We start from the raw sequence: 20,798 nt of genomic DNA, 5'->3' as shown, positions 1-20,798 counted from the left end.
CAGGAGAGATATTTCCACTAGTAATTAATGACGTTGTGGACTCCCCATATCCGGAAATAAATACATTTATCAGGTAAGCATAAATTATGTTTTTTAGTTGGCACCGATCTTTCTGTATCTTTTTCCATCTTTGTGAAGTCTCACAATCAAATTTTTCAAATAATCTGGCAATTCTTTTCCATGTGGAGCCATAATGCAGAGATGCAGATAGACACAGCCCATAGGTCCAAAATTGAGGAAGTTCTGGTGTTCACAGGTCATTTTATAACCATGTTCACACAATTAGGCTAATTGGAAATAACAGGAGCATTCATTTTGTTTCAATGATCACAGGTATTCTAACTTGTAGGCCCTTCATGGATTCTTGCACCGGGGCCCTGATGTTTCTAGTTACACCTCTGTTGGGAGGTGATACAATTTTGAATCAATTAACATTTAAGTGATATTGCACAGGGGTGTACTCACTTCTGTTGTAATATATATATATATATATATATATATATATATATATATATATATATATATCTCAATTTTTTTTATAATATATTATATATATTTATCTATTTCCACAGAAGGGCACTCGCTTAAATACCAGCAAAAATATCCACAGCAAAACGTCCAGACAGGCACTCTCCGGATTGTAATATAACCACACCTTTGTGACATTTCGGAGTTAAAAACCCCTTCCTCAGACCCATACAGTATATAATAATTATTGCACTGCAAAAAAAAAAAAAATAATCCCAATGTGTTTACTGTCTCTTTAATAGAAGGATTTTATGTAAAATAACAAAATTAAATTCATATTTATAATATAAAATGAAGAATAAAGCAAAATAGCCGTTTTAGAAAAAAAAATGTTTTATTTATCAGCCATTTAAATAACTATAAGGTAAAAATATTGATTCTAGTTCAGTAATTCTGTGATTCTCTGGATGATGATGTAGAAAATGCAGCACATTCTTTGAACATGGACATTATTTTCCAACTTTGGCATTATCAGTAAAAGCAAAGGTAGTCTTGAACCCAACAAACTTTAAGATCATCGTTAGCATTCCTTGTGAGCTGGGGTACACATCAATTGTAGTTACGATAGAATAATATTTAACAATATACAAATAGTGTTTTACCTAATACATGAAAAAACAGTTTGTTAGAGTTGATGGTCCAGTCCTAGGTCATAATTTGCGTAACATCGGAATTCATTTGCTAAGCTTCTTGTGTGCTTTGGGATAAATTTGCAAATTTTCAGACCAAGTATCTTGGATGCCAGATCTTCCATAACTGCACCTGGAAAATACAAATACAGCGTTTTTAAAAATATCTAAAGGGAGTAAAAGTTGTCACATTCCTATATTTTAAAACTGCCCCAATGGCCTGATGAGTTTTGTTCAGTAAATGTGGTAAACTGGGCTTCTTTACTCAATATAGTGGTAGCATTCACCAGCAAGATGAGGTATATCCCTCTAGGCTGATGGGCATGAACTGAGTAACACCCCCTGTAGCCTTACAGGACTGCCCCGATTCTCCTGCAGCATCTGCTGTAGTTCCAACCAATCTGAATGTAATTTTATAACATGTTTAGTTGATACGGCTACTGTAAAATGCATTTAAGGAAAGCTATTATGATTTTCTTCGCTCAGTTTAAGACAATATTACAATGAAATGTGGTGGAGAAACACTACAGACAGGGAAGAAAACATATCAGTAGGAGTTCTGAATAAATTCAGGAACATGGCTAGGAAAGCAGGAGTAAAGAAAATAGGATACAGCCTGTGCCCCAACACAAACACCTTCTATCATATATGCTTCTGCACAAGAGAGGTGCCATCACGAGCAATGAGACATATTATATAGCATTTTTCTTTACAATAAAATATAAGAACAATAAATTACCAACAAACACCTGTTCCAGAACATTTAAATGATGCACAGTGGTAAATCATATTTTTTAGGCCTGCATTCACTAAACATTTTTCTTTTGACCTATTTACAATATCAACGCTTCTTAATCTGTGTAAGTGAAATAATGTGCATTTGAGCCAACAAACATTCATATTTACTGGCATTTATGTCACTACAATCTATAATACGTAATCTAATGATGTCACGGGATGATGTCAAATAATGATATGGCTGTTTTTATTGTTTTACATCAGAGATCAGCTTTAACAGAACATATTATAACTCACGAGGTACTTTAAGGCCTTTAAGGATGGGACCACCCTTTCGTTTGATCAAGATCTATAAACCTATAATACCTGTGCATAGCAGAATCTTCTCTTTTGTAAGATATTTGATGGTCTCGGCTGTTTTGTGCAGGCACTCCTCAGACAGGTATGGAGGATCCGCTATCACAATATCAAAGCTGTGTGGCTGCAGACTCTCTGGCAAGTTTAAGGGCTCATTGTAATCATAGAAGACAAAATCTTCCCCATAAACAGAAAATCGTTTATCATATTCAAGCAAACGCACAGACACATTCTCCGCAATTAGCCCTTTAAGCTTTTGGTATATACTGGGAGCACTGACACAAGCAATCCTGTTAAAGACAAATAGAAAATCATATAAACAATGCTAGCTATAATGACAAACTCAAAGCAAAGATTAGCCTGACATTAATATGCAGAAGTATAAAGTTTTAGTCACAAGTATTGGGTGCCATCATGCTGTAACTTAAGTTTCTCTTTTTAAAACAAAATCCTCTTTTCATATCTTTTCACCTCTGCTGAGACCCGTTATGGACAGATATAAATGAGTTACTAGATTGCTCAAACAATGTATGTGTTGAGTGAAGCAGGGTTAGGATCGTGAAAGCCCAATATTTGAAAGTAAAATTACAGAAAAATGGGGCAAAATAAATAATTAAAGGCGTTTTGCAAAGGTTTCCTACAATCTCAAAGTGTTTGTCGTCACTGTGAATGGAGGCTTACGTTACTGTGATATAAAGCAAACTGATGTATTTGGAACAGTGAATGGAAAGACAATGTGTACTAGCTGCAAGTAGTCTTTTGCTCACCACATCTTAATTAAAGGGACATAAAACTCCATGGAAATTGATTACATAGTCAGCTCCAGGAAAGCAATGCACTACTGGGAGCTAGCTGAACACATCTGGTGAGCTAACAACAAAAGACATTATTTTCAACAAGGGATACCAAAAGAACAAAGTTAATTTAAAAGTATTTTTAAATCACTATATGAATTATGAAAATGTTATATTGAATTTCATGTCCCTAAATAATAAACTTGGGCATGATCAATTCTTGATTTATTTATTTTTTCACAGGACCAATACTATGAATTCGATACTATGGTTTATGCAAATTACTATCGCTCATTAAAGTGATGGTAAATACAAGCGTTTAACAAACGCTAGGCTTTACCATAGCTAACAAAAGGGTGCTAAACTCACCCTGCGTTGTTGCACAGCGCTAAATTCAGCAGCTCGGGCCGCCCATGGCAAAACGATCTATCAATGAGGTGCCGCTTGCACCTCTGAACCAATAGCGGTGCGTGCATACAGAAACCTGTCAGCTGACACGCATGACTATTGGTTCAGAGCTGCAAACGTCACCTCATTGAAGGAGATTGTTGTGCTGTGGGCAGCCGGAGCCGCTGAATTTAGCGCAGTGCATTGATTTTCTCATTTCTGTAGTAATAGTGATGTACTTCACAGTAGATGCATGGAGTTCTACACTAGTTGGCACTATATTCTGATAAGGTCAATTGGGCAGTTAAAGAAGGAGAACGTACCCCAAAACATTATATACATTAAGTGGATCTGAAATATCTGCTAAGTCTTGCCATGTATATTTATTTCTATATTTAGTAGTTGTATTACAAGTTAAAAGGGACATTCAACACCAGAATTTTTTTTTTTAAAAAGATAGATAATCCCTTAATTACCCATTCCCCAGTTTTGCAAAACCAACACAGTTATAATAATACATGTTTTACCTCTGTAATTACCTTGTATCTAAGCCTCTGCAGACTGCCCCCTAATTTTAGTTCTTTTGACAGACTTGCATTGTAGCCAATCAGTACTCACTCCTCTGTAAATTCACGTGCATGAGCTTAAAGGGACACTGAACTCAATTTTTTTCTTTCGTAATTCAGATAGAGCAAGCAATTTTAAGCAACTTTCTAATTTACTCCAATTATCAATTTTTCTTCGTTCTCTTGCTATCTTTATTTGAAAAAGAAGGCAGCTAAGCTTTTTTTTGGTTTAGCACTCTTGACAGCACGTTTTTATTGGTGGATGAATTTATCCACCAATCAGCAAGGACAACCCAGGTTGTTCACCAAAAATGGGCCGGCATCTAAACTTACATTCTTGCATTTTAAATAAAGATACCAAGAGAATGAAGAAAATCTGATAATAGGAGTAAATTAGAAAGTTGCTTAAAATTTCATGCTCTATCTGAATCACGAAACAAAAAATTTGGGTTCAGTGTCCCTTTAATGTTATCTATATGAAACACATGAACTTATGCCCTCTAGTGGTCAAAATGCATTCATCTTAGAGGCAGCTTTCAAGGTCTAAGAAATTAGTATATGAACCACCTCAGTTTAACCTTTAACTAAGAATACCAAGAGAACAAAGCAAAATAGGTGATAAAAGTTAATTGGAAAGTTGTTTAAAATTCCTATTCCATGCCCTATTTGAATTATGAAAGGTTTTTTTGGACTTGACTGTCCCTTTAAACAGGACTAAAAGTAATGGATTAAGCAATATCTATGTGCCCAAGAAATAGAAAAACAAAACATTACTGTACCTGCCGTTTTCCCCAGATGCCTCCAGTGCTTCTTTAGCAAGGCACAATGCTGTCTCATCACAATACCAGAACTGACTTAGTTGCTAGAAAAGAAAGAAAAAACCCATCTCCAGTGACTGTATATATATTCGTTTTGCATTCTGCTCTTCTATGTATACATTATTCAGAAAATAGTACTAGTAAGACTGAATAACCAATATTATATTCCTTGCAAAATTTGTTGTGGTTTCTTTCACACTATATAGAAGTTCTTAATTGCCTTATTCTAGGCTTTAAAAAATCATAAAATTGGCCCATTTTTGATTCAGCCTCCTGGATAGCGCTTGCCGACTGGTGGCTACATTTAGTGGGCCCATGGCTCCTACAAGGGATCAAATTTCACTTGTCCTAAAGAGTATAGATTACACCCTCTGGGAAAAAGTGAAGCACCGGGTCCCCATGCAGAAACGGGCACTGCATTGAAGAGCCCTGTGGTGCGAGCGGGTTGCCGATTGGTGGCTACATTTAGTGGGCCCATGGCTCCTACAAGGGATCAAATTTCACTTGTCCTAAAGAGAATAGATTACACCCTCTGGGAAAAAGTGAAGCGGTACACAATGTTTCTGTGAAGCACCGGGTCCCCATGCAGAAATGGGCACTGCATTGAAGAGCCCTGTGGTGCGAGCGGGTAAAACAACTGCTTGTGCAGGTCTATGACAGGTAGTTGTGGTCTGTACCCCATTACAAAACAAATGGGGGCTAACCCAAACCCAGTGTGTATCTCCTGCACATTGCATACTTAATGCTGTGTGCACTTCACCTGAAATAGGAGAATTGTGTGTAGCAGTTGCCACTTGTGCACGTTTGTGACAGTTAATTGCCATAGGGTACAAGTTTTGTGCCTAAATATCGTTACATGTGGCAATTTATTTTATTGTTGATCCTTGAAACAAGATTGCCATTGGTGTCCTGGTAGCTTCCATACTGAGCTTTCTTCTTGAATATGGAGGGGTGTTTAACATCCAATAAACCTATTGGTAGCTCTGTATGATCCTTGGGTCTCTCTGAAGTATATAACTAGAAAAGGGATGTTCCAGGAAAAACCTGCAGGAACAGATGGTTTTATTTACAGCTAATAAGAATAACTAATACGTTAGGCGACAACAAATTACCTTTGCAAATGGAATGATATTGATTATAAAGGGGTTGTTCACCATTATACCACGTCGGCTTTATTATGTAATAGTTTCTTATAAAAAATTGGTGGTTACAACTTCTTAAGATTAACCCCTTAACGACCAAGGACGTACGCCACACGTCCTCAAAAAAAATACAGTTAATGACCGAGGACGTGTGGCGTACGTCCTTGGTCTGGAAAGCAGCTGGAAGCGATCCTGCTCGCTTCCAGCTGCTTTCCGTTATTGCAGTGATGCCTCAACATCGAGGCATCCTGCAATAACCCCCCTTGGCCATCCGATGCAGAGAGAGCCACTCTGTGGCCCTCTCTGTACCGGACATCGATGCCGGTTTCGTTGGTGGGTGGAGCCAGTCTGGGGAGGCGGGTGGGGCGGCCATCGATGGCCGTATCATTGGAGGGGGGCGGGGATCGTGGCGGGAACGCCGGGCGCGCGCGCGCGGGGGTAGGAAGCGGGTGGGAACCGCTACACTACAGAAAGAGTGATGGGAGAAAAGTGGCAGTGATTGCCAAATATATTTACATATATGTCGATCTAAGAGATCTGGGAGGGGTGGTGGTTGGTCTTTTGGGGGGGGGCAAGCTACACTACAGAAAATCATTAAAAAAAAAATAATAAAAACATATTTTACTATAAACTGGGTACTGGCAGACAGCTGCCAGTACCAAAGATGGCTACTAATAAGTTAGAGGGGGATGGGTAAGAGCTGTTTGGGGGGTATCAGGGAGGTTGGTGGCTAAGGGGGGATCCTTCAGAGCAGCATATGTAAATATGCCTTTTTTTTTTTATTTATTTTTTATCAAAGGATAGCTTTTTTTTAGGTACTCGGCAGACTTTCTGCCAGTACTTAACATGGCGGGGACAATTGTGGGGGTGGGAGAGGGAAGAGAGCTGTTTGGAGGGATCAGGGGGTGTAATGTGTCAGGTGGGAGGCTGATCTCTACACTAAAGCTAAAATTAACCCTGCAAGCTCCCTACATGCTACCTAATTAACCCCTTCACTGCTAGCCATAATACACATGTGATGCGCAGCGCATTTATGGCGGCCTTCTAATTACCAAAAAGCAACGCCAAAGCCATGTATGTCTGCTATTCTCAACAAAGGGGATCCCAGAGAAGCATTTACAACCATCTTGTGCCATAATTGCACAAGCTGTTTGTAAATGATTATCAGGTGAGAAACCTAAAATTGTGAAAAATTTTACTTTTTTTTTTTATTTAATCGCATTTGCGTTGAAATGTGTGCATGAAATATACCAAAATGGGCCTAGATCAATACTTAGGGTTGTCTACTACACTACAATAAAGCTAAAATTAACCCTACAAGCTCCCTACATGCTCCCTAATTAACCCCTTCATTGCTGGCATAATACACGTGTGGTGCGCAGTTGCATTTAGCGGCCTTCTAATTAACCAAAAAGCAACACCAAATCCATATATGTCTGCTATTTAATAAAAAGGGATTCCAAGAGAAGCATTTACAAGAACATTTGTGTCATAATTGCACGAGCTGTTTGTAAATAAATCAGTGAGAAACCTAAAGTTAGTAACAGAAATGTGTGAAAAAGTGAACAATTTTTTTTATTTGATCGCATTTGGCGGTGAAATGGTGGCAGTGTTCCAATGTAACTAGCGCTAAGTTGAAAAAAAGTGGTTTGGAAATAGCAAAGTGCTTCTTGTATTTATTGCCCTATATCTTGCAAAAAAAAGCAAAGAACATGTAAACATTGGGTATTTCTAAACTCAGGACAAAATTTGGAAACTATTTAGCATGGGTGTTTTTGGTGGTTGTAGATGTGTAACAGTTTTGGGGGTCAAAGTTAGAAAAAGTGTGTTTTTTTCCATTTTTTCCTCATATTTTATATTTTTTTTATAGTAAATTATAAGATATGATGAAAATAATGGTATCTTTAGAAAGTCCATTTAATGGCGAGAAAAACAGTATATAATATGTGTGGGTACAGTAAATGAGTAAGAGGAAAATTACAGCTAAACACAAACACCACAGAAATGTAAAAATAGCCTTGGTCCCAAACGGTCAGAAAATGGAAAAGTGCTGTGGTCATTAAGGGGTTAAACAATTCTGAAATTGTTTTTATTTAAACCGTTTTCATTAACAAGTAACGGTGCAATATCCGTGGGATACAAAATACTAAACTGATTGAAATGGAAGTAGAAAATGATTACTTTCACTAACTCTGCTTTAGGTTTGGATATTGGAAATTCTTGAAATAGTTTATTTTTTATTTTATAGATTAAAGGGACATTTAAGTGCAATGATAAAATGATCTTACTCATTACAAAACTTTATAGCTACACAAAAGCTCCTAACTATGGGGTTGATCACAATTGTGTGCTTGTTTTTGGCAGATAACAATTTCTGACCTTAGCAGGTATTGAGATTGTGTTTTTCAGTGATAAAATCCTAAAATGCTTCTGATGTTAATACCCCTGAAAGGGGCATGACACCCAAAAATATTCTTACACGATTCAGATAGAACATGCACTTTTAAACATCTTTATAATTTAAAGGGATAGGAAAGTCAAAATGAAACGTGCATGATTCAGATAGAGCATGCTTTTTTAAGACACTTTTAAATTCACTTCTATTTTCAAATGTGCTTTGTTCTCTTAGTATCCCTTGTTAAAAAATGAATAAGCACATATCATATACTAGTGGGAGCTGCTGCTAAGTGGTGCCTGCACACATTTGTCTCTTGTGATTGGCTAACTAGATCTGTTCAGCTACCTGCCAGTAGTGCAATGCTGTCCCTTCAGCAATGGATAACAAGAGAATGAAGCAAATTTGATAATAGAAGAAAAATGCAAATTTGTTTAAAATTGTATGTTCTATCTGAATCATAAAAGAACATTTTGTGGTTTACTATCCCTTTAATTATATTATCAAGTTTTCTTTGTTCTCTGTATCTTTTGTTGAAAAGCAAGGGCATAAGCTTAGGAACGTGCACAAGTCTGGAGCACTATATGGCAATAGTTTTTCAAAATGTTATCCATTTGCAAGACCACTAGATGGCAGCACCATTTCCTACCATGTAGTGCTCTAGACACCTACTTACGTATCTCTTCAACAAAGAATAACATTGAAAGGAAACAAATTTGATCAAAGTAGTAAATTGGAAACTATTTTTTTAAATTGTAAACTCTGTCCGAATTTAGAAAAGAAAAATGTTGGGTTTCGTATCCCTTGAAACACAGAATTGTTACCTCCCAAAAACAACACAAAATCACCAGATGCGTCTTTAATCTCCCGATTTTATAATCCAAAAATCACAAAAGGCGCAGGATTTTTGACAAACAAAAACATAATTTATGTAAGAACTTACCTGATAAATTCATTTCTTTCATATTAGCAAGAGTCCATGAGCTAGTGACGTATGGGATATACATTCCTACCAGGAGGGGCAAAGTTTCCCAAACCTTAAAATGCCTATAAATACACCCCTCTCCACACCCACAATTCAGTTTAACGAATAGCCAAGAAGTGGGGTGATAAGAAAAAAGTGCGAAAGCATATAAAATAAGGAATTGGAATAATTGTGCTTTATACAAAAAAAATCAAAACCACCACAAAAAAGGGCGGGCCTCATGGACTCTTGCTAATATGAAAGAAATGAATTTATCAGGTAAGTTCTTACATAAATTATGTTTTCTTTCATGTAATTAGCAAGAGTCCATGAGCTAGTGACGTATGGGATAATGATTACCCAAGATGTGGATCTTTCCACACAAGAGTCACTAGAGAGGGAGGGATAAAATAAAGACAGCCAATTCCTGCTGAAAATAATCCACACCCAGAATAAAATTTTTAATGAAAAAACATAAGCAGAAGATTCAAACTAAAACCACTGCCTGAAGTACGTTTCTACCAAAAACTGCTTCAGAAGAAGAAAACACATCAAAATGGTAGAATTTAGTAAAAGTATGCAAAGAGGACCAAGTTGCTGTTTTGCAAATCTGATCAACCGAAGCTTCATTCTTAAACGCCCAGGAAGTAGAAACTAACCTAGTAGAATGAGCTGTAATCCTTTGAGGCGGAGTGTTACCCGACTCAACATAGGCATGATGAAATAAAGATTTCAACCAAGATGCCAAAGAAATGGCAGAAGCTTTCTGGTCTTTTCTAGAACCGGAAAAGATGACAAATAGACTAGAAGTCTTTCGGAAAGACTTAATAGCTTCAACATAATATTACAAAGCTCTAACAGCATCCAAAGAATGCAATGATTTCTCCTTAGAATTCATAGGATTAGGACATAATGAAGGAACCACAATTTCTCTACTAATGTTGTTAGAATTCACAACCTTAGGTAAAAAATTCAAAAGAAGTTCGCAGCACCGCCTTATCCTGATGCAAAATCAGAAAAGGAGACTCACAAAAAAGAGTAGATAATTCAGAGACTCTTCTGGCAGAAGAGATGGCCAAAAGAAACAAAACTTTCCAAGAAAGTAATATAATGACCAAAGAATGCATGGGTTCAAAAGGAGGAGCTTGAAGAGCCCCCAGAACCCAAATTCAAACTCCAAGGAGGAGAAATTGACTTAATGACAGGTTTTATACGAACCAAAGCTTGTACAAAACAATGAATATCAGGAAGATTAGCAATCCTTCTGTGAAAAAGAACAGAAAGAGCAGAGATTTGTCTTTCAAGAAACTTGCAGACAAACCTTTATCTAAACCATCCTGAAGAAATATAAGTCTTCCAGACTCTATAATATATCTCTCTAGATACAGATTTACGAGCCTGTCACATAGTATCAATCACAGAGTCAGAGAAACCTCTTTGACCAAGAATCAAGCGTTCAAACTCCACACCTTAAAATTAAGGTTTTGAGATCCTGATGGAAAAAAGAACCTTGAGACAGAAAGACTGGTCTTAACGGAAGAGTCCACAGCTGGCAAGAGGCCATCCGGACAAGATCCGTATACCAAAACCTGTGAGGCCATGCTGGAGCTACCAGCAGGACAAACGAGCATTCCTTTAGAATATTGGAGAATACCCTTGGAAGAAGAACTAGAGGCGGAAAGATATAGGCAGGATGACACTTGTAAGGAAGAGATAATGCATCCACTGCCTCCGCCCGAGGATCCCTGGATCCGGACAGATACCAGGGAAGTTTCTTGTTTAGATGAGAAGCCATCAGATCTATTTCTGGGAGTTCCCACATTTGAACAATCTGAGGAAATACCTCTGGGTGAAGACCATTCGCCCAGGTGCAACGTTTGGCGACTGAGATAATCCGCTTTCCAATTGTCCATACCTGGGATATGAACCGCAGAGATTAGACAGGAGCTGGATTCCGCCCAAACCAAAATTCGAGATACTTCTTTCATAGCTAGAGGACTGTGAGTCCCTCCTTGATGATTGATGTATGCCACAGTTATGACATTGTCTATCTGAAAACAAATGAACAACTCTCTCTTCAGAAGAGGCCAAGACTGAAGAGCTCTGAAATTGCACGGAGTTCCAAAATATTGATCGGAAATCTCACCTCCTGAGATTCCCAAACCCCTTGTGCCCTCAGATACCCCCACACAGCTCCCCAACCTGTAAGACTTGCATCTGTTGAGATTATAGTCCAGGTCGGAAGAACAAAGAAGCCCCCTGAACTAAACGATGGTGATCTGTCCACCATGTCAGAGAGTGTCGTATAATCGGTTTAAAGATATTAATTGAGATATCTTTGAGTAATCCCTGCACCATTGGTTCAGCATACAGAGCTGAAGAGGTCGCATGTGAAAACGAGCAAAGGAGATCGCATCTGATGCGGCAGTCCTAAGACCTAAAATTTCCATGCATAAGGCTACCAAAGGGAATGATTGTGACTGAAGGTTTTGACAAGCTGAAATCAATGTTAAACTTCTCTTGTCTGACAAGGACAGAGTCATAGACACTGAATCTATTCTAGAAACCTAAAAAGGTTACCCTTGTCTGAGGAATCAATGAACTGATTGGTAAATTGATCCTCCAACCATGAACTTGAAGAAACAACACAAGTCGATTCGTATGAGATTCTTCGAAAATGAGAAGACTGAGCAAGTACCCAGATATCGTCCAATAAGGAAATACCAAAACCCTGTTCTCTGATTACAGAAAGAAGGGCACCGAGAACCTTTGAAAAAAAATTCTTGGAACTGAGGCTAGGCCAAACGGTAGAGCCACAAAACTGGTAATGCTTGTCTAAAAAGAGAATCTGACACTAAAAGTGATCTGGATGAATCGGAATATGCAGATACACATCCTGTAAATCTATTGTAGACATATAATGCCCTTGCTAAACAAAAGGCAGGACAGTCCTACAGAAACTGAATGTTGGTATCCTTACATAACGATTCAATATTGATAGATCCGGAACTGGTCTGAAGGAATTGACCTTCTTTGGTACAATGAAGAGATAAAATAAAACCCCAGCCCCTGTTCCAGAACTGGAACTGGCATAATTACTCCAGCCAACTCTAGATCTGAAACACATTTCAGAAATGCTGAGCCTTTGCTGTGTTAACTGGACACGGGAAAGAAAAAAAATCTCTTAGCAGGAGGCCTTAACTGAAGCCAATTCTGTACCTTTCTGAAACAATGTTCTGAAACCAGAAATTGAGAACGGAATTGATCAAAATTTCTTTGAAGAAAACGTAATCTGCCCCATACCAGCTGAGCTGGAATAAGGTCCGCACCTTCATGGGTACTTAGGAGCTGGCTATAGGTTTTCTATAAGGCTTGGATATATTCCAAACTGGAAATAGTTTCCAAACTGATACCGCTCCTGAGGATGAAGGATCAGGCTTTTGTTCCTTATTGTGAGGAAAGGAACGAAAATGATTATTAGACCTAAATTTACCTTAGATTTTTTATCCTTTTGTAAAAAAGTTCCCTTCCTTCCAGAAACAGTTGAAATAATAATTTATTACCCTGGAAAGAAAAGGAAAGCAAAGTTGACTTAGAAGACATATCAGCATTCCAAGTTTAATCCATAAAGCTTTTCTAGCTAAAATAGCTAGAGACATATACCTGACATCAACTCTAATGATATCAAAAGATGGTATCACCAATAAAATTATTAGCATGTTATAGAATAATAATAATGCTATAAAATTATGATCTGTTACTTGTTGCGCTAAAGCTTCTAACCAAAAAGTTGAAGCTGCAGCAACATCCGCTAAAAATATAGCAGGTCTAAGAAGATTACCTGAACATAAGTAAGCTTTTCTTAGAAAGGATTCAATTTTCCTATCTAAAGGATCCTTAAATGAATTACTATCTGCCGTAGGAATAGTAGCACATTTAGCAGGAGTAGAGACAGCCCCATAACCTTAGGGATTTTGTCCCAAAAAAACTCTAATCTGTCAGATGGCACAGGATATAATTGCTTAAACGTTTAGAAGGAGTAAAAGAATTACCCAAATTATTCCATTCCCTGGAAATTACTTCAGAAATAGCATCAGGGAGATTAAACACTTCTGGAATAACTACAGGAGATTTAAAAACCTTATTTAAACGTTTAGATTTAGTATCAAGAGGACCAGAATCCTCTATTTCTAATGCAATTAACACTTCTTTAAATAAAGAACGAATAAATTCCATCTTGAACAAATACAAAGATGTATCAGCATCAACCTCTGAGACAGAAACCTCTGAACCAGAAGAACCATTATCAGTATCAGAATGATGATGTTCATTTAAAAATTCATCTGAAAAAAAGAGAAGTTTTAAAAGACTTTTATGTAAACTAGAAGGAGAAATAACAGACATAGCCTTCTTAATGGATTTAAAAAATAAAATCTCTTATGTTTATCAGGAACACTCTGAAAATTAGATGTTGACGGAACAGCAACAGGTAATGTAACAGTACTAAAGGAAATTTTATCTGCATTAATAAGTTTGTCATGACATGCAATACAAACAACAGCTGGAGAAACAGATACCAAAAATTATAGCAGATACACTTAGCTTGGTAGCTCCAGCACTAGACAGCGATTTTCCTGTAGTATCTTCTGACTCAGATGCAACGTGAGACATCTTGCAATATGTAAGAGAAAAAACAACATATAAAGCAAAATTGATCAAATTCCTTAAATGACAGTTTCAGGAATGGGAAAAAAATGGCAAAGAACAAGCTTCTAGCAACCAAAAGCAATGAAAAAATAAGACTTAAATAATGTGGAGACAAAAGCGACACCCTTATTCTTTAGCGCAAAATAAGACGCCCACATTATTTGGCTCCTAAATGCTTTTGGCGCCAAAAATGACGCCACATCCGGAACGCCGACATTTTTGGCGCAAAATAACGTCAAAAAATGACGCAACTTCCGGCGACACGTATGACGCCGGAAACGGAAAAGAATTTTTGCGCCAAAAAAGTCCGCGCCAAGAATGACGCAATAAAATGAAGCATTTTCAGCCCCCGCGAGCCTAACAGCCCACAGGAAAAAAAGAGTCAAATTTTTGAAGGTAAGAAAAAATGATTAATTCAAATGCATTATCCCAAATATGAAACTGACTGTCTGAAAAATAAGGAAAGTTGAACATTCTGAGTCAAGGCAAATAAATGTTTGAATACATATATTTAGAACTTTATAAACAAAGTGCCCAACCATAGCTTAGAGTGTCACAGAAAATAAGATTTACTTACCCCAGGACACTCATCTACATGTTTGTAGAAAGCCAAACCAGTACTGAAACGAGAATCAGCAGAGGTAATGGTATATATAAGAGTATATCGTCGATCTGAAAAGGGAGGTAAGAGATGAATCTCTACGACCGATAACAGAGAACCTATGAAATAGACCCCGTAGAAGGAGATCACTGCATTCAAATAGGCAATACTCTCCTCACATCCCTCTGACATTCACTGCACGCTGAGAGGAAAACCGGGCTCCAACTTGCTGCGGAGCGCATATCAACATAGAATCTAGCACAAACTTACTTCACCACCTCCATCGGAGGCAAAGTTTGTAAAACTGATTTGTGGGTGTGGTGAGGGGTGTATTTATAGGCATTTTAAGGTTTGGGAAACTTTGCCCCTCCTGGTAGGAATGTATATCCCATACGTCACTAGCTCATGGACTCTTGCTAATTACATGAAAGAAATGGCAATTACAGGTTGAAATTCCTTTATGTTATTGAATATCTGAGCAATTAACCAGTTGTGCTCCAAAAAAATAAAAAATAAATGGGTTCTATTTATTAAGAGGTGAATTAAAACATTTCAGTTCCCAACATTAACAATGCATTGTGAAGGGCCAAACCCAGTGAGTATCTCCTGCAAGAAGAGCTGCGTTAGCCCTGCACAATGCATAGTTAATGCGGTGTGCACTTTACCTAAAATAGGAGAATTGTATGTAGCATTAAAGTGAATGTCAATTTTGATGCTAAAGTGCCCGGTTTTTAAAAATTTGATTAAAAACAGGGGCACTTTAATTCATCAAATTTACATTTCACTCCTGTTGTGAAAAAAAACAAACTTACCTTTTAATCTTCACAGCAGCTCCAGCTTCCTCCGGTCGTTGCAAGCCATTTCTGATGTCAGAAATGATGGATAGGTCATCCTCCAATCACAGCTTCCCCCCAGGGGGAATCAGTGTCTGATTCAACACCGTGATTGGAGGAAGCCGGATTCCTCATTTTAGACCCAGGAAGAGGCTTTGCGACGGGTGGAGAAAGCTGGAGCGGCTGTCAAGTTTAAAAGGTAAGTTTTTTTTCACAACAGGAGTGAAATGTAAATGTTGATGAATTAAAGTGCCCCTGTTTTTAATCGAATTTTTAAAAACCGGGCACTTTAGCATCAAAATTGACATTCACTTTAACTATGCATTGTGCAGGGCTTACTCATCTATTCTTGCAGGAGATACTCATTGGGTTTGGCCCTTCATAATGCATAGTTAATGAAAGATTTCAAATTACCTGCAATTCATCTCTTTGTGAACAGAGCCTAGATGTGCGTTTACCCTTTTCAGGGGTTTCAACAGGGGCATTATCAGTATAGTGGGCATGTGTGCTTTTTGGATTATGTATTTGGTCAATTTTTATTAATGCAAAATACTTATTAATGGTTTAACTTTAATGAATTAATTAAGCTAGGCTCAGGAGCAGCAATGCACAACTGGGAGCAAGCTGCTGATTCGTGGCTGCACATACATGCCTCTTGTCATTGGCTCACCCTGTGTGCTCAGCTAGCTTATAGTAGTGCATTGTTGCTCCTTCAACAAAGGATTCCAAGAGAATTAAAGGGTTGTGAAAACCCAACTTTTCCTTTCATGTTTCAGATAGAGCATACCATTTTTAACTACTTTCCAATTTCCTTTGATGAAGGAGCAGCATTGCACTATGGGAAGTAGCTGAACACATTGTGTGAGCCAATGACAAAAGGCATATATGTGCAACCACCAATCATCAACTAGCTCCCAGTAATGAATTGCTGCTCCTGAGCATACCTATGGTAATCTTTTCAACAAAGGAAACAAAAAACAAAGCAAATTAGATAATACAAGTATATTAGAAAGGGGTTTAACATTGTATGTTCTGATTCATGAAAGAACAAAATTTGTGTTTTATGTTCCTTTACTTTAAAATAAAGCCAGGTCACCACTAGCTGTACAGGGCCAGCACTGACCTTTATAGTGTTAAATAATTTCTCACCCAGTTTTCTTCTACTGAACCAACAGAGAATTTGTCAAAGCCGGGTTCTGATTTTACTGAAGCTTGCTGTTGTTGTTCATTGTAAAACTCCTGTAATGCAGCCAGAGTGTGAGCAGAGAGCTGAGGTACACCGTCATCTTCATCACTTTCCATCAGTGGTTACTGGGTAGCAAGTGACAAATAGGTTCAAAAATCAAATGTTAGCACCTGTGGGCAGATTTCCAGCCGTTAAAACAACAACGCGTTTGTGTAAAACAGTGGTTGACAATTTATTTGTATTTATTTATTTTAAAGGGACACTGAACCCAAATTTTTTCTTTCATGATTCAGATAGAGCATGCAATTTTAAGCCACTTTCTAATTTGTTCATATTATCAATTTTTCTTCGTTCTCTTTCTATCTTTATTTTAAAAAGAAGACATCTAAGCTTTTTTTTTTATTCCGCACTCTGGACAGCACTTTTTTATTGGTGGATGAGTTTATCCACCAATCAGCAAGAACAACCTAGGTTGATCACCAAAAATGGGCCGGCATCTAAACTTACTTTCTTGCATTTCAAATAAAGATACCAAGAGAATGAAGAAAATTTGATAATAGGAGTAAACTAGAAAGTTGCTTAAAATGCCATGCTCTATCTGAATCACGAAAGAAAAAATTTGGGTACAGTGTCCCTTTAACCCCTTAATGACAACTGACGTACCAGGTACGTCATGCATTAACAAGCAGTTAATGACAATGGACGTACCTGGTACGTCAGTTGTCTAACAGAGTGCTGGAAGCGACCGCAATCGCTTCCAGCAGCTCTCAGGGTATTGCAGTGATGCCTCCATATGGAGGCATCCTGCAATACCTTTTTAGAAGACTCCGATGCAGAGAGAGCCACTCTGTGGCCCTATCTGCACCGGTAGCGATGGTGCCGGTTCGTTGGTGGGTGGGAGCGTAACAGGGAGGCGGGTGGGCGGCCCATCGCTACCCGGCATCCGGTTCCTAGAAGTGCAATGTGCACGCCGGGAGCGTGCGGGGGGTGCGCGTGCGCGCGCATTAGCTGCCCACTGACACCAATGAGGAGGGAAGAGGGGTGGGGGGAAAGATTTTAAAAAAAATAATATAAAAGGATCTGGGAGGGGGATAGGGGTATTGTGGGGGGCTGCTACACTACAGAAAACATAAAAAATTCCAAAAGAGGAAAAAATACTTTTGTTTTTGGGGCAAATTCGGTACTGGCAGACAGCTGCCAGTACCCAAGATGGCCGCAATTAGATAGGGGAGAGGGTTAGAGAGCTGGGGGGGGGGGATCATGGAGGTTGGGGCTAAGGCAGGAGTCCATCACAGCTAAAATATTTTATTTTTTTTATAAAAAAAAAAAAACTCCTTTTATTTAGTACTGGCAGACTTTCTGCCAGTACTTAAGATGGCGGGGACATTTGTGGGGTGGGGGAGGGAAGAGAGCTGTTTGGGAGGGATCAGGGGGTGGGATGTGTCAGGTGGGAGACTGATCTCTACCCTAAAGCTAAAATTAACCCTGCAAGCTCCCTACAACCTACCTAATTAACCCCTTCACTGCTGGGCATAATTTACGTGTGGTGCGCAGCAGCATTTAGCGGCCTTCTAATTACCAAAAAGCAATGCCAAAGCCATATAAGTCTGCTATTTCTGAACAAAGGGGATCCCAAAGAAGCTTTTACAACAATTTGTGCCATAATAGCACAAGCTGTTTGTAAATAATTTTTTTTATTTGCTCGCATTTGGCGGTGAAATGGTGGCATAAAATATACCAAAATATGCCTAGATCAATACTTTGGGTTGTCTTCTAACAAAAAAATATATACATGTCAAGGGATATTCAGGTATTCTTGACAGATATCAGGGTTCCAATGTAACTAGCGCTAATTTTGAAAAAAAGTGGTTTGGAAATAGCGAAGTGCTACTTGTATTTATGGCCCTATAACTTGCAAAAAAAAGCAAAGAACATGTAAACATTGGGTATTTCTAAACTCAGGACAAAATTTAGAAACTATTTAGCTTGGGTGTTTTTTGGTGATTGTAGATGTGTAACAGATTTTGGGGGTCAAAGTTAGAAAAAGTGTGTTTTTTTCCATTTTTTCCTCATATTTTATTATTTTTTTTGTAGTAAATTATAAGACATGATGAAAATAATGGTTTCTTTAGAAAGTCCATTTAATGGCGAGAAAAACGGTATATAATATGTGTGGGTACAGTAAATGAGTAAGAGGAAAATTACAGCTAAACACAAACACCGCAGAAATGTAAAAATAGCCATTGTCATTAAGGGTAAGAAAATGGAAAAATGGTCCGGTCATTAAGGGGTTAATGAATTCTAGGCGCAGCCAAAAACCATTAAATGGAATGTTACATGCATTTTTTTTGGTAGACAGGGTAGAAATAGATAAGATAGATTGATACACAGATAGATGTAGACGAATACAAAAAGTTAGGCGCCAGAAGTACAGGTTTAGGTCATATGGCTTGCTGGTTTATGGAATTTGTCAAACCCTAGTATAGAAATCAATATTGTGTTTTTTTTAGACTGCAAAACAAATCTAAATTAGTTTATGCTTTTGATAGCAGAAACACAGCATACATCTCATAATTACAAGGTGTTTACTGCTCCTTTTAATTTAAAGCTGCATTGAGAAAGTGATAATGATAGCTTTACAAACATTAACTGCTGTATAACCCATATAGATCACAATCAAAAGACAAGACACCTTGTTTCACAGTCAGTATGTAAAGGTGTGAACCCCATTTTAAAGAAAGAACTATTGTAGATGGAGTGCATAAAGTATGTGGATTTTCCAGCTTTGTGTGTTTAGTATATAGATATAAAATATCTACATAAAAGCAATTCAAATTAATTTGAAATAAATATGGCTTTATCTGTTGTTTTCTTCTCCCTACTGTTACTCACTGGTTCTACTGGTGGAGAGAGACTTACCTCTACAAGCCAAACAGAAGATACACACATTTTAACAAAAAGTAACACATTTTGAAACATTAAGAATTAGCTGTCATTATGAATAGTGCTGGTTATGACCTGCTACATAGTAATTGCTTAAATTTGAGTTAATCAAATGTGTTAAAAAAAATATATACAAGTAGGAGCTATTTAGGTGTCAACGTAGACCGCCCCCCCATTTAATATCAACTAATACAAAAGTAACAATTGTGTATCTCCTAATAATATCCCTAGACTTATAGGATCTTCCGCTTATGTGCTGCACTGTGAGGGTGGTCAGATGAATCGCAATTCAAGGCTATGGTGTAATTTAGTATTCTGGTTAAACTGACTTGTTTTTTTACTACACTCTCCTTTAACTAAATCAGAAGCCCTTTAACCAATTAGCTAATGCAGTGATGAATGAATATTTTCACAACACACAAATGAAAGCGTGTCCATGGTTTCACGGTGCAGAAACTCTGCCACAGGACACCTGTTATAATGCTTGGACACGCTCTCCGTGGAATGTAATTCCGTGCACTGTCACTGCTGTAGGTTTAGCGGAGCTACCATACAAAATATATAAAAGTGTTACTAGGGACGCAAGTGACAGCGCCTTGTTTAGCCACGTAAAGTATAGTACTCACCACACGTGATTCGCTACCCGGAAGCTCCTGTGACAACGTGTTTAACACAGCGCTTTCAAACCATAGAGTAGACCTAACTAGAACGTCTTCGCAGAAGGGAGAAAATCGGACATTTTTAATGTGGGCGAGTAAATAACTAGTTTTAGTGGAAAATTGCTTATGAACGTTGTCTTTTTTTTTTTTTTTTTTTTTGCTTTCTCCTCTATGATAATACATCTACTTAACCTTTTAACGCCGTTATGCCGTTCTATTCCGTCATATTTACACTGGGCTTTAAAGCCGTTATGACGGAATAGAACGTCATAACAAACGGCTGTCCTGAAGCCTTCTGTGCTTCAAGGACTTGATCGCGGTCTGGAGGGCGTTCCTAGGGTTGTAGGGACGCCCCCCAGATGCGATCCAATAATTGAAATCTCGCGATCGTATGCACGATCGCGTAGTTTCAATTTGTCTACATCGGAACAGGTGTTCCGATGTAGACACTTTAACCCTGTCATGAAAGGGTTAATACAGTGCCTTATGCACAAAAATAGTACATGTTTTTATCTTATAAGATACAAATATTTTTGGTTCACAGAATCACC

At 38.0% G+C, this 20,798-nt stretch overlaps 1 protein-coding gene across 2 annotated transcripts; it reads right to left on the bottom strand.

The window, feature by feature from the left end:
* Positions 1 to 843: 843 nt before the first annotated feature.
* On the bottom strand, positions 844 to 20,260 carry EEF1AKMT1 (EEF1A lysine methyltransferase 1). Of its 2 annotated transcripts, none has more exons than XM_053708524.1 (5): positions 20,215 to 20,260; positions 16,609 to 16,770; positions 4,779 to 4,861; positions 2,262 to 2,542; positions 844 to 1,290 (listed from the first exon to the last, which is right to left on the bottom strand). In XM_053708524.1, the coding sequence occupies exons 2-5, from the start codon at positions 16,759 to 16,761 to the stop codon at positions 1,154 to 1,156; spliced, it is 654 nt and encodes a 217-aa protein (XP_053564499.1). In that variant the 5' UTR covers positions 16,762 to 16,770; positions 20,215 to 20,260; the 3' UTR covers positions 844 to 1,153. The 2 variants fall into 2 exon arrangements, with proteins under 2 accessions (XP_053564499.1, XP_053564498.1); XM_053708523.1 differs by having other exon boundaries at positions 16,609 to 16,815; positions 20,215 to 20,233.
* Positions 20,261 to 20,798: the final 538 nt, after the last annotated feature.

This window comes from Bombina bombina, chromosome 3, assembly GCF_027579735.1.
Source record: "Bombina bombina isolate aBomBom1 chromosome 3, aBomBom1.pri, whole genome shotgun sequence".
Classification (NCBI taxonomy): Eukaryota; Metazoa; Chordata; class Amphibia; order Anura; family Bombinatoridae; genus Bombina; species Bombina bombina.
The sequence above is the reverse complement of the archived record's forward strand: the minus strand, read 5'-3'. Positions and strand labels throughout refer to the sequence as shown.